General features: G+C 35.6%; 1 protein-coding gene across 1 annotated transcript in view; it reads left to right on the forward strand.

Annotated features, from left to right (window-relative positions):
- LOC125662628 (fibropellin-1-like) overlaps positions 1 to 15,975 on the forward strand; it is a 71,229-nt gene that overhangs the window by 7,433 nt on the left and 47,821 nt on the right. Inside the window, exons 2-10 of the mRNA XM_048894909.2 lie at positions 357 to 430; positions 1,113 to 1,169; positions 2,659 to 2,754; positions 6,890 to 6,983; positions 8,949 to 9,081; positions 9,485 to 9,557; positions 10,731 to 10,925; positions 14,215 to 14,347; positions 15,734 to 15,859. Coding sequence (XP_048750866.2) covers positions 357 to 430; positions 1,113 to 1,169; positions 2,659 to 2,754; positions 6,890 to 6,983; positions 8,949 to 9,081; positions 9,485 to 9,557; positions 10,731 to 10,925; positions 14,215 to 14,347; positions 15,734 to 15,859 — 981 coding nt within the window. The remainder of the gene's footprint in view (positions 1 to 356; positions 431 to 1,112; positions 1,170 to 2,658; positions 2,755 to 6,889; positions 6,984 to 8,948; positions 9,082 to 9,484; positions 9,558 to 10,730; positions 10,926 to 14,214; positions 14,348 to 15,733; positions 15,860 to 15,975) is intronic.

Raw genomic sequence — 15,975 nt, forward strand, 5'->3', positions numbered from 1 at the left:
ATAAAACATCAGTAGTATGTAGATAAAACATCAGTAGTAGAGACATGTAGATAAACATCAGTACTAGATACATGTAGATAAAACATCAGTAGTAGGTACAGGTAGTCAACATTCTACTCCTACCTATATGATCGGCCTATGGGTAGCTCAGTCGCGGTACCTTTACATATTATCTGTGTCTTTAATCAGCTAACAAAAATCTGGCGTTTGATGATTTTAATAAAGTTTTGCTCCAACTGAAATTATTCTAATTTCCATAAGTTACAATTATGGCGACTAAATAGTTCATATCAATGACATTCTCATGAATTCAATGAAAATATCCACCAGTATGACCATTCTGATTTTTTTTCCAGATTTGAAACTGCGCAGACTCCTGGATCTACTGGATGAGTTTGTTGATAAAAGAGGTCAGAACCCAGGTAACGAGGTAAGACCAATCACGTGAGAAGCACACGTGTTATGCAAACACTGTAGTCCTAAAACGTCGTTTTTAATGGAGAGAAATGTAGAAATCCTTATTTACGTAGCGGTATTCACCTGCGGTGACCTGCGTATGATGTTTATATTTCTCAAATAATTCGATATATGAGAGCATATTATGCGTATGATCAATTTTCACGACAGGCTGTTAACAGATGTTGCAGTGCTGTTAACAGTCTCGTTCAAATTCAGCGTTTCTCAAATTCTATGGTTATGGTCATTTTATACTTGGAAATAAAAACCTGTCACTAAGTAGAGTGTCGTCTTACGTGTTTCATACCTAGATCGTTCTTATACTGATTTTAACTACATATCACTGTTTAAGATATCGAGTTCACAGCTTGTGTGACCGGTCAGTAGGGAATGCGTGTTCCTCGTAAGCATATGTTCCCAACTCTGGTGTTTTCACGGGTACGTCTTTGCCCTACTTACGATTTTGGTATTCGCTGCAGGATTGATCAGATAAAAATCATTGTTCGTAATCATTGGATAAAAATTTCACGTGATTGCCTATCGTATGTTCTCAAGTACTGTCTATTCTTTAAGCGATCAATGGTGTCGAACAAAATATCATATCCTGTATGCAAGAAATAAGTATTCAAAAAAGGTTGAAAATCTTTGTCTTGTAGGTGAGCGAGGACAACAAGGAGAGACAGACAGTTCACACAAACGGCACGGACGTCAAGGTATGTCAGAATTTCTCCTGTATTTCAACATGGACGATTTCTTGGGAGAGAGTTAGTTCTAGGACTTAACAAGCAAAGTATCATACCGAGTTGAACATTCTTGCATTTGAACATAAACACAATTTTCAAGCGTCTCGATGTTTCCTATGTACCTGTAGTGTGATGACGTGTGCTCAGTGTAACAGTGTTTACGGTCACAAAGCTATATCCAACAGCCATCCAAATTTGCCCCGCCCCCTTTAAATTCAACTAGGTGACCTTTAGATGTGAAGTTTGACTTTCAGTTTTAATTTTTAACATATAGAGACAATTTTTAAGAAATCTTGAACTAACTTCTATACTTATCCTAGTTCCGCTGTAGATGTTTATAAAAAAAGAAACAATTCACACCAAGTCATTTTATCACGCTTTACTATTGATTTATATGCCTCTAATTCAATTAATCATTTGATAAACACGCTTTCGTGTATGCTTTTATAATGTATTTTAAACAAAAGGATCAACGATAATAAAGTCACAATGCTTTATATGCAAATTATGTTACTAGTATACATCGTCTTGTGATGATTTATCCAAAGGTTTACATTTTCGGACGTCATTCAGATTCTGCGCACGGATACTCTAAGGTCAATATTCCATGGATACGAATTGTGCCCCTTTGTTGGTTGATCTGTTTTTGTGTTCTTATGGTCAGAGTTATTATTCAGGGGCTTCTATATCAGAGGACAGGGTCTGTGGCTTTAAGCTTGGCATCTAGATGCATGGACGACTTTTTTTGCTATTTGCGGTGAACATTTTCGTTAAAATAATGATTTGCTTTATCCTAGAGGGCCCGAAGTTAAAAACAGTATGCAGTCTTCCTGCCTCCTCCATGTTTGGATTTTCTTTGAACATGGACTACGGAAAATAACCACTCAATTTATGACAAGCAAAATGAATTCAGCTTTTCCATCGTCTACTTCCCATATATATCAATTACAAAATAGAATACGTTCAAATTAAGATAAACTTCCTATTTTATGTAGCAATATTTCATTGTATGGCAGGCTACTGGTAAATAAGTTAATCCTAGAGGGGTTTCAAAAGTTTTGTTTAAAGTCAATATTTCTCGAAATCTATGGTCATTGTAACGATGTAATTTGCAAGTATAACCTGCCATTTGGTCGAATGATTTATGACGTGTTTCATACCAAGCGTTAGGCCGTTCTTTCCTGATTTTGACTACGAAGTACTACGTTTACCTAATAAAGATAACAGGTGAACAGTGGGTGCAACCACTCAACATTGGATGCTTAATCTTCCTAGAAATCTGATCCCACCTCTGCTGTGGCTGGGGTCCGTGTTTAACATTCTTTCAATGTTGTATTCTGCATAGGATTTCTGAAATCGTATATTGTTCACTATGTCCACTTGTTCATTATCATGCATCATCTACCTAACTTCCCAGAGCATATTTGTTCCTAATTGTTATATTGTTTTTATTTTAAAGCCAAAAAACATCCACGTCAATAAGAAGCAGCAACAAGCGGACAACCACGACAGACATCCTTTAGCCCCACCCCCACCGCCCGTCAACAAACGAGGGGTAAGGAAACACACGACGTGATGTTTGGAACAGTGCATTGGTTCTATATAATTCAATATTTTCTCGAGAATGTTTTCTTGTTCGATTTTATTTAGGAATAGATTGAAACACCTAAATGTATAAGAAGGAATTTAAAATGAAAATCGATTTTGATATTTTTTTTTTGGCAACAGAAACCATTTCTTGTCATTCCTAACAAGTAGCAAAGTTTGGTTATTATAAATATTGATTTAATTTTTTTTTTTAGAATTGTTATAATTCTATTGCAATATGTAATGAGAATCTAAAATTAAAAGTTAATATTTAACTTTGATTATGGCTTTTCAGTTACATGCAAGATGTGAATATGCATGGTGTGAAAGTAATTTCATTTACATATACTATAAGTATTATCAGTTACATACAAGAAGTGAAAGTAATGCAGATACATACAAGATATCATTCTCTCACCAGAGGGCGCGTTATGCAAGCTTCACATACACCTCTGTCAACGCTTGGAATCGCGTGACAATATAATCATATGATATAAACAATCATTCTCGGTTTCCTTTCCCTTTAAAAGTTCTGGTAACAGGTGATACATCAGGCTCTTTTCATAGCCCACTGGCAATTTAATAAGCACATTATTACCATTTAGCTGTTTGTCTCTTATTTTACAAGCTTTATCGTATTTTTACAGCCTTTCTTACTTTTGATTCCATGTTTCCATTTAAATATCCACCACGTATATGTCCTACATTCATACGCATATTACGAAGTAGTTCCAAATTTATGATCAGAAAACGGCGATTTTAAACAATTTACAGTAAGTACTAATTTAATCGCACCAAAAACATATCATAATGTGACCATATATTTAGTCCAAAACATAAATGTTGGATAATAGAAACTTTTACAAGATTTCTGTAAAAAGCCGGCGACAGAGGTGTAGTGCGAGGAGCGCACGGAACTCTGGGTAGAGAATGACCAGCTGTGAAACTAATTTCAACCGCGAAGTGCATACTGTGCAAACTTCAATTAAATCGTTTGAAAAGAGTAAAAATCACTTTTTTATTCCTTTTTCAATTTTATCACACAGATTTTACGTAATTTTAATATATATATATATATATATATATATATTCATGTATAAAGAAAGTTTGCATTTTATATGTCATTTGCACGACACCAGATTGAACGATTTGTCGATAAAAAAAATCGCAATGGCTGGAAAGTGATTGTGTAACTGTGTCGTTCCTAACCGATGGAACACTGATTTACATGAAATGATATGACAAGAGTTATAAATACTATCGGTCAAAGAAGAACCAAAAATCCCAAACTATATGATTTATTAAAATAGTTTGGAAAGAACTCATTGTTCATGTATTAGGACAAGTTTTTTAGATGAATAGGAACCATTTCGTCAAATGCATGTACATATATATAGAGATCTACTGACCAGGTTATCATATATATAGAGATCTACTGACCAGGTTATCATATATATAGAGATCTACTGACCAGGTTATCATATATATAGAGATCTATTGACCAGGTGATCATACATGTATATATATAGAATATCACACTCTAATGTTGATCTCGGACCTGGGATTGGCCCCGAGATCACTCGAGGGGCAATCCCAGATCCGAGATCAACATTAGAGTGTGATATTGTTTATATCATATACCTAAAACACAACAAGTTGATAAACATTTTTTTTAAATGGGGGAGGGGGTATTAACCCAAACATAAATACATGGTATACTGTACAACGATATTTGACTATTTTATTCCTTCAGTGAGTTTACTTTAATGGTTATATTTCCAGTACTATTGGCATTGTGAAACATGCTAAAGTCTATGTTTTGTAGCTTTATTCCACTGCTGGTCACAATAATTGGATGATTAATCATGAACATCCCCTCATGTGGTCTAGAATCTGGACGTTTCAATTAACTGAACTGCTTGGCATATCTATCGCTGTGCTGTTCATGTACATGTATATACTATTAAGCAGCTCCTAGGGGCTTGCTAATAAATACTAAAATTGGAAATAAGTGAAGCATTTTTATTTCTTTATTCGGATTTACCAAACTCGCCCGTTTTCATTATTTCATATAATTTGTAAGAGTTGTAGAACTTTGTTTACGTGGCGTCATCGTATGAACGGGAATGTTTACAGATCTGATGCTGCTATTTATTTGCTTAGGGAATGTTACCTTATACTGAAGTAAGTTTTTTTTAACCGTTTCCCATCTGTTTAGCATCTATATCGTTGAAAAACGTCGGAAGATATTGGTTCTGCTGTTCTCGTTTTATTGCCAAGTCCTAGGGATTTTAGATTTCAGAAATCGTTTTAAAGCAGTTTTCTACATCAAAATTACCGTAAATTAACATTTTGATCTCCATTAGGACCGGGAATTTCTAATAATGCTTTAATATCACCCTCCATAATCCTCCTACTGTTTTCTGTCTCCTAGAACGTTGATTGTTTTTAAATGAAGTTAAACGTGTTAATGTTCTAAATAAACAATTGTTACTTGGGTTACCCCCCCCCCCCCCCCCTTGCTTAGATACTCGCTACAATTTAGCGCTGTTTTTGAAAACGTTTTTATTTAATTTTTCTGCTTAAATTAAATTTTGTCGTGGAAGAAAGTATTATATTTGAAAAAAAATGTGTCTAACATCATTTTTTCATGTAGTTAAGTTAGATTTCAAAATATTAAAGAAGAAATAGCCATTTGAAATTTGAGGGCGAGACAGCCCCTTGACAACGGGCCGAGACAGAGATATCTCGGCCCTTAGTGCGAGACAGCCCTACCTACTTGCAGCTGACTCATCCTAGCCAAGATAGGTGTATCAGGGCTGATAAACTACTAGGTATATGATATATAGAGATCCACTGACCAGTTTATCATATATATAGAGATCTACTGACCAGGTTATCATATATATAGAGATCTACTGACCAGGTTATCATATATATATAGAGATCTACTGACCAGGTGGTCATATATATAGAGATCTACTGACCAGGTTATCATATATATAGAGATCTACTGACCAGGTTATCATATATATAGAGATCCACTGACCAGTTTATCATATATATAGAGATCTACTGACCAGGTTATCATATATATAGAGATCTACTGACCAGTTTATCATATATATATAGAGATCTACTGACCAGGTGATCATATATATAGAGATCTACTGACCAGGTGATCATATATACAGAGATCCACTGACCAGGTTATCATATATATAGAGATCTACTGACCAGGTGATCATATATACAGAGATCCACTGACCAGGTTATCATATATATAGAGATCTACTGACCAGGTGATCATATATATAGAGATCTACTGATCAGTTTATCATGTATATAGAGAGCTACTGACCAGGTTATCATATATATAGAGATCTACTGACCAGGTTATCATATATATAGAGATCTACTGACCAGTTTATCATATATATAGAGAGATCTACTGACCAGGTGATCATATATATAGAGATCTACTGACCAGGTGATCATATATACAGAGATCCACTGACCAGGTTATCATATATATAGAGATCTACTGACCAGGTGATCATATATACAGAGATCCACTGACCAGGTTATCATATATATAGAGATCTACTGACCAAGTTATCATATATATAGAGATCTACTGATCAGTTTATCATGTATATAGAGAGCTACTGACCAGGTTATCATATATATAGAGATCTACTGACCAGGTTATCATATATATAGAGATCTACTGACCAGGTTATCATATATATAGAGATCTACTGACCAGGTTATCATATATATAGAGATCTACTGATCAGTTTATCATGTATATAGAGAGCTACTGACCAGGTTATCATATATATAGAGATCTACTGACCAGGTTATCATATATATAGAGATCTACTGACCAGGTTATCATATATATAGAGATCTACTGACCAGGTTATCATATATATAGAGATCTACTGACCAGGTTATCATATATATAGAGATCTACTGACCAGTGTATCATATACATAGGTACCAGGTTATCATATATATATATATATATATATATTTAAATCTTTGTCAATGACTTATCAACGTTTTGTTTACTGATTCAACTATTTATTTTTTATCAGGAAAGTGGAATTGAAACTAGAAATTTTGGGATCTCTCCGAGTTCGCTTTGGCCAGGCGGGGTCATTCCATACGAAATCGATGAAACTTCTTTTGGTAAAAAGATCTTTTAGTTGTGTTTCTATGTTTCTTATATTCGAAAAACGTGAAGTATTTGTACTATATTTGGTATATTGAGCTTTGTATGAATATCAATTGAATGCGCTGGAATTGTTGGGGAAAGAAATGCCTTTTTTCAAAAATATTTTCACTCTTAAGACAGAGAAAGTTATTTCAGAAATATCACACGTATTTTAAAAATATGTATGTTGTACCTCAGAAGAGGTCGATGGATGATTTAAAGGTCACGACATAGTATCAAAATTACCTTAGGGTATCAATAAACATGTGATTTGCCGTTAAAATACGTTTGTAGATTTAGTGTAGTTCAGTGCTAGTTCTTCTTCTGATGTAAACCTCTTAGTTTGAGCTGAGGAAGGGACAGATCGTCTAGAAAATTTGACAACCTAATTATTCCGTGGCCTTGGTGATTTTAGTACATTGTATGTGAAAATATATGTACATGTACATATATGACATTAGAGATTTATACAATATCGAAATAAATATAAAATAACTGGTTTAAAGGGACATTAGCTGTAAAGGTGATGGCAACCATTTAGTTCTTAAATTCCTCTTAATGGCATAGGAATGTACCGTATAGCGGGGATTTTTTTGCGGGTGATAAATTTGGCTTATTTCAGAGGTTAGGCAGTTTTCCGCCAAAATTTCCCTCGCCAAATATGAACCGAATTGTAACTTCAGTATTTGCAAGAGAAAAAACTGTTTTGTCCGCCAAAAGTTATGCCGCAGAAAATCGTTAGCATACCTTTGCGCCAGCGAACCCGCTATAATGACTGATAAAACATTCGTTTTGTGCAAAAACAAGAGAAACCCAACAAAGGCACTTTAGATAACCGCTGTTAGTGTAAAGAAATATATATCATACGTGTGGTGTATATTGCAAGTGAGATAAAGCATTACCTTTATCACACGCCCGTTTGATACAGCACTTACTGATATATGCAAGGTGAAGATAACGAACAGTGAACAATCTCATAACTCCTATAAGCAATACAAAATAGATAGTTGGGCAAACACGGACCCCTGGACACACCAGAGGTGGGATCAGGTGCCAAGGACGAGTAAGCACCCCCTGTTGACCGGTCACACCCGCCGTGAGCCCTATATCCTGATCAGGTAAACGGAGTTATCCGCAGTCAAAATCAGTGTGCCAAGAACGGCTTAACAATCGGTATGAAACACGTCAGCCAGCATTTGACCCATTGCGAGGTTGTACTGACGAAGTAGATCGTTATAAAGACCAAGAATTTGCGAAATGCTGACTTCAATCGAGACTGTTGAAATTCCTGTACCATCAACCTGCTTGTCAGTAGCTTACCTCGATTTAAAAACTGACTATACGCAGAACAAGCTCTTGCATATCGAATCAGTTGAGATATATAAACACCATATGCAGGTGATAATGGAATATTGCTACACAGATATGGGAAGTTGACGATGGAGAAGCTAAAATCATCCCGTTTGTCATACAGTCGAGTTGTCAGTTTGCCGTTAATGTCTACTTTCAATAAAATATCTAAGTATGAAGCAGAAGTGGACGACTCTGTGGTGTCCTTTATTTCGAGCTCACAGGGATATATCAAATCGACATATGAATGAAAGCTATCATTGTTAATAGACAAAACGTCATCGATATAAAGTATATAGAGTAATGTTCAATTCAAATTTTATAACAAAATAACAGCTAATGACCCTCTCGAACTTGATACCCATAGTTAGAAAAAAAAACCCAGAAAAGAATTGTTTGGAAATTCCGTCTGATACGCCTACATAATTGAATGTTTTATTGTGAACGGGTTTCAATGCTTGTCATGAATCTCAAATAAGTCAAGTTTTCCTCCGCCCCCTACGCCTATTTTAAAAAACAAAACTACGTGATTGAATGTAACAAAGAGATATTAATAGAAATAATATCACATTGCCTCGTTTCCGTTTTAGGGAGTAGATTATCTACCGCTGTGGATCGCATTCAGGCCACTGCATCGAACATCTCCGCAACAACCTGCGTGAGATGGAGACTGAAAACAGTTGATGATCAATATTTTGTTCGCTTCACTGGTGACACGTCCGGGTGGGTTTATATATATGTATGATTGCCCTGCTTAATTTAATCAAAGTCCTCACAGGGACCCCTTTGCTACGAACAGTGGTTTTATTCTATACCAGTGTGAAAATATTGACATAAACATTACTTTTAAATTCTCCACCGTTGAGCATATTACTGAAAATGGTTACTAACTTCAATCATGAAAAAGATAAAGAAAATAATATACATTTGAATTATAGAGGCCACTTTTCGTGGATTTTTGAGATTTTGCGCAATTTTTGGTGGATATGAAACTTTATATGAAATGTGTATTTCGTTGTTTGAAATTTTTAGGACATTGATACCCACCAAAAATTGAGCGCCCATGGATTCCACAGCAGTTACATTTATCATACCTGACTTAACCCAATGTTGCCTTCTTCCACAGGTGTTGGTCCTATGTTGGAAACATCAGACGCGATGGTGGACAACCTCTTGGTCTCGGAAGTGGATGTTTATCTGTAAATGTTTTTTCTTCTTTATTCGCGTGCAAAAAAAAATTAAGCCCTTTTCACACATTCACGGATGAGGAGCCGGTCAACGCCGGATGTAAAATTCTGTTCATTCGGGATAATCCGGGTTCTTTGTGTTCTTTGACATCGACATGCCGGTGTCAACACGGTCTTACATGTTAATTGTTTTCCCGGTTTGGCTTGACCAAGCCGGATGGACCCGGACGACGCCTGATGTATATACGGTTTGTACACGATGGTGACAAGGATGTCATGGACCATCACGTAATGAAGATCCTCGATTATCAGTGAATGTGTGAAAGGGAGCTAGAGAAAAAAAACACACCCTAAAACTGTGCTTACGCCCTTCAATGTGATTATAACCTTGGCGATGACGAACTTTCGATCCCTATCTGGATGCATGCCGTTAGATCCTTATCCTCTGTCTCTGAACGTGTGAAGTGGTTTCACATGGCAATTTGATAGTGTTCCTACGCGGACTGGCAACGTTTTGCAATTCATTCCCCTTTTCGCTGTGTTAGGATTATAAGCTTCTCATGACATTCACTTGGGGCCTTCATATTATGATTTTCAATTTGCACTCTAACGGGAAAATTTGTTAAGAGTAGAAATGTAGATTTTGGATGAAGTTGATTAGGTGAATTAAATAATTTGAATTACTTTGCCAGGTTTTGCACTTGATTTCATACATGATTTTCACAAATGTAATTTAATAACTTCTTAAAGTACATTTATTAATACTCTTCGATTGCCCTCTGAAATTCAGTTTTAAGCACGTTCGCGATAAGACAAAACACTTACAAACATCTTGCCACCCTACAACAATTTACAAATAAACTTGTATCAACCATAAACAGATTGGTTATTGTCTCAGCACTTATTTTGGAATAATTCAGGTTCGTGGAGATAAGAAGGGGGGCAATGTTCGTGGATAGCTAACTGTTTTTTAGTTTGATTGGTTGGAATTTCGTGGATCAACGCCATTTCAAAAATATTAACCATATTCCTATAGAAATTATTGCGTAGAATCACTGGTTCATGGGGACTTAAATTCGTGGGTGAAATGTATCGACGAAATCAGCAAACATTGTGCCCCTCACGAACAATGCTGATTCCCTAGTGGTCGACATTTGTCATGTTGACATTTTGATCCTTCCTAAGGGATACATCATCTTGCACGAGATGCAGCACGCCATGGGAGGGATCCACGAACAACAGAGAGACAGGAGGAAGTACTTTGTGAAGATCAACTGGGAAAACATCCGGCCTGATTACAACAATCAATACGCCCTCAGTCAACATACCATCAACAACGAACCTTACGATTACAGATCTATACTGCAGTATCATTTAACGGTAAGTCAACATACAATCAACAACGAACCTTACGATTACAGATCTATACTGCAGTATCATTTAACGGTAAGTCAACATACAATCAACAACGAACCTTACGATTACAGATCTATACTGCAGTATCATTTAACGGTAAGTCAACATACAATCAACAACGAACCTTACGATTACAGATCTATACTCCAGTATCATTTAGCGGCAAGCCTTACGATTACATACCAGTATCATTTAGCGGCAAGTCATTAAATAAAGATAACATGTGTATGCTTGTTATTTCGTACTTAATCTTTTGATATAAGACTGATCACTAAAGTACCCCATCCACATTGATGTCTATAAGGTACCCTATCCACACTGATCTTTATAAGGTACTCTATCCACAATGATCACTATAAGGTAGCCTATCCACATTGATCTCTATAAGGAACTCTATCCACATTGATGTCTATAAGGAACTCTATCCACATTGATCTCTATAAGGAACTCTATCCACATTGATGTCTATAAGGAACTCTATCCACATTGATCTCTATAAGGAACTCTATCCACATTGATGTCTATAAGGAACTCTATCCACATTGATCTCTATAAGGAACTCTATCCACATTGATCTCTATAAGGAACTCTATCCACCTTGATCTCTATAAGGAACTCTATCCACATTGATCTCTATAAGGAACTCTATCCACATTGATGTCTATAAGGAACTCTATCCACATTGATCTCTATAAGGAACTCTATCCACAATGATCTCTATAAGGAACTATATCCACAATGATCTCTATAAGGAACTCTATCCACATTGATCTCTATAAGGAACTCTATCTACATTGATCTCTATAAGGAACTATATCCACACTAAACTCTGACTCGAAGAAAACAAAGTTAAACCATAATACTAAAGATAGATTGTAGTAAACCATAGTATTTAAGTTTGTCTTTAGTAGATCGTATTATTCAAGTTTGAGTATAGTATTACATTTGGAATATAATAAACTTAGTATTAAAGTATAACTACAGTAAATCATAGAATTAAACTTTTACTTTAGTAAATCAATAAAATCATAAAATTGAATTTTGAACATAGTAAATCGTTATTTCAAAGTTTGAGCTTAGTAAATTATAGTGTTAAAGCTTTACTATATATAGTAAATCATATTATTAAATTATGAGTGTTATATCATAGCATTAAAGTTTGATTATACTAAATTCTAGCATTATAAATTGACTTGAGTAAATCAGAGTCTACACTAAAAACTCTAGTAGAAATCACTCTAGTAGATCATGGCATTTAAATTTGATTCTAATAGATGATAGCATGAATAATGGTAGGATAAGGTGTCGCAGCCCATGTAAAAGATGATAGCATGAAGAATGGTAGGGTAAGGTATCGCAGCCCATGTAAAAGATGATAGCATGAAGAATGGTAGGATAAGGTGTCGCAGCCCATGCCCTTGTGTATCGTCAAAACAGGAATTTATTTCGTACTTAAACTCAGAAAAAGAAATATGTGCGTATCAATGGTGTTTGTGATACTGATATCTTTATTCCGATAAAATAAAGTATAAATCAAACGTTGGTTTGCTACCTGTATAATAAATAAAGCTGTGGTATTTTGAAGATGCAATCTAATTATCAATTTATGTCGAGAAATGTTTTATGCTCCCCCTCCTGCAAATAAGAGGGGCATATTGCTTTACACCTGTTGGTCGGTACGTTGGTCGGTAGACCACGTGTTGTCTGCTCAATATCTTGAGAACCATTTACTTAATCGTTATGATATTTCATATGTGGTTTAGCTATGCGTAGAAAGGGACCCTATTGAATTTCAGCTCAAAAAGTTAAAAGTCAATGGTCAATCCACTCTGGACATAGGAAGATACTGTCCGCTCAATATCTTGAGAAATCTTTTCTTGACAGACATTAAACTTGGTACACTGGTATATAGTGAAGAGTAGATGACCCATATTGATTTAGAGATCACATGGTCAAAGGTCTGTGGTTAAACTGGACATAAAAATGTAAGATCCCCTCAATGTTTATGGAGGCCTTTACTTGACAGACATCAAACCTAGTACATTGGTACATCTTCAAGAGAAGATGACCCCTATTGATTTTGAGGTCACGTGGTGAAATGTCAAAGGACAAACTGAACATAGGGAGATCCTGTCCACTCAATATCTTGAGAACCCTTTGCTTGACATATATTAAAATTAGTACATTGGTAAATCCTAAGGTGTAGATGACCGCTATTGATTTTGAGGTCGCATAGTCAAAGGTCAAACTGGACATATGGATATTCTGTCCATTCAATATCTTTAGAAACTTTTGCTTGACAGACAACAAACTTGGTACACTGGTGCATCCTAAGGAGAATATGATCCTTATAGAAATTGGGTTCATATGGTCAAGGGTTAAACTGGGCATAGTGATATATTGTCTCCTATATTTTAAGAATTATTTGCTTGATTGACACCCAACTTAGTACACTGGTACAGCATAACGAGAAGAGGGCCTTTATTTTTAGGTCACATGGTCAATCCACTCTGGACATAGGAAGATACTGTCTGCTCAATATTTTGAATTGGTTTGGCACTAATATCAATTAAATGATGCATGCATATAACCCTTTTCAATTTTGCACCATGGGGGCATATATGTTTTACAAACATTTCTTTTTTTCTTAAATGTTTGTTATATGTCCTTATATAATATTCCCTTTTCAGCTTTAGATATTTGGTCCCGATTTCTGGTTATAAAATGACAAAATTAAAGCTTGATATTATAAAAAAGATGAAGAAAATATTTTAACAAATTTCCAATTGTTTTATCCAATTAATTGTGTGCACTGTACCTATAACTCCTCTGAACTAAATCAGAAATACACCTAAAGAGACAGGTGCATCAACTCCCTTAGATAGTAATTCATCATCAGTCTCTGTAGCTTAATTCATTCTCACTTTACAACCCGACATCACGTCTAACTCTTAGAAAAAACCCACCGTTTTCTAATGCATGTTATTGGCGGATTATGCAGGTTTCACACACACACACACACACACACACACACACACACACACACACACACACACACACACACACACACACACACACACACACACACACACACACACACACACACACACACATATATATATATATATATATATATATATATATATATTATATATATATATATATATATATATATATATATATATATATATATATATATATATGAAAATTCATAGGAGTATGTGCATCTTGAAAAATTCTTATTTTATTGAAGGCATTCACTTCAAATGGAAAGGTCACCATGACTATCCCTGATCCCGATCTAACGTATCTGATTACCAACAGCAAATACGTTTTGTCGTACTACGACTTGGCGGAGATCAACAAAGTGTACAACTGCCCAACAGGTGAGTTGATTGGTTAATTTCTGTACAGCTGCTCCACAGGTGAGTTGATTGGTTAATTTCTGTACAGCTGCCCTACAGGTGGGTTGATTGGTTAATTTCTGTATAACTTGCCCACGGGTGAATTGATTGGAGTGCATTGATTATTTTCAATTCAATGTATGATATCGGATGTCGGGTAATTTTGGTACGTTGAAAATGTTCGCTGTTTTAGCGCAGGAAAATGATATGCTTGTAAATTGAATATTGCGCCAAACTTCAAGCAACTTATTTGAAAAAACAAATCCGCTAAACATACCTGAAGCATGCACACGTAACTGAATTGGTGTTTAGGTAGAATAATCTTATATTTCTCCCAAAGGAAGTACAATATTTCCATGAGGAATTTCAAGTCATCTAGTAATTCGAAAAATAGCTTTTGAACTTTATTATGAGTTACAAAATATAATTACAAAAAAATCACCCTGCAAGAAAAATCCCTTTCCAGAATATTTCTTTCCAAACATGCATTCCTTATTCGTCCATTTTAAAATTTGCAATAGTTTACGTGATTTTGTCACCAACTAAGAGTGTGTCAACGTCACAATCACATTGATGAACGTACTATTGTTATGACGTTGTATTATTGTAGACATTATTGCATGTATACTGTTTAGACGAAACGAATACTGTTTAAGTCCGTATCATTAATACCGTGTCTATTACAGTAATAACACTATTAGTCGCGATAGTCTTGTGGCTAAGACTCCCTCTACCGAGAACTCGCTGGTTCGATTCTTGTTTCTGGTACCGAGTCCAACGTAAGACTTTTAATATAAGCAGGACTGTTCCTTCGCTAGGTGTCACATTTTGCAAACCATTACCGTTTAGTCCGAGAACGAACTTTGGGTGACATTTGATTGAAGATCCCAATGATTTCTTGTTTCTTTTAAATTCTAAACAGAAATAAATGTGTTGTACTAGATAAAGAAATCAGTGTTGTCTTGAGGGATTCGGGGAACTTACAGTTGTAACAATTAAAGAATTTTACCTGCCTGTGATAATGTATACATCTGTGGGGGGAATACTCATTCATCTCGGTATTAAACAGTGGCGGATCTTAAGGCGAGTTTCAGGGATCACAGTCCCCTTTGGTTGGATGTGTAAAAAAGGCCAGTCATTTGTTTGCTTTTATTGGGGGGTCTTATAACACTTCCCTTTCTTGAGCGAAAAAGTTGCAAGCTTGGATTGCAATCTCCCATTTAAACATTTTCTGGATCTCCCATTTAAACATTATCTGGATCTCTCGTTTAAACATTATCTGGATCTCCCATTTAAACATTATATGGATCTCCCATTTAAACATTATGTGGATCCGTCACTGCATGGTATTTTATCTTTATTTTGTAGCGGCCTGTACTTTAGACTGTAAGTATGGCGGGTTCAGAAAGAGACCATTGGCCCAGGCGGCCTGTAGCTGTCACTGTCCCACGGGACTTAAAGGGGTAACCTGTGAAGAACTGGACACCGATCCTGGTAAGCAATTGCCTCTCTCTCTCTCTCTCTCTCTCTCTCTCTCTCTCTCTCTCTCTCTCTCTCTGTATATAAATATATAACTAAGTCAATGTAAATGTTTACTGTATCCCATCTCG

This window comes from Ostrea edulis, chromosome 8, assembly GCF_947568905.1.
Source record: "Ostrea edulis chromosome 8, xbOstEdul1.1, whole genome shotgun sequence".
Taxonomy (NCBI): domain Eukaryota; kingdom Metazoa; phylum Mollusca; class Bivalvia; order Ostreida; family Ostreidae; genus Ostrea; species Ostrea edulis.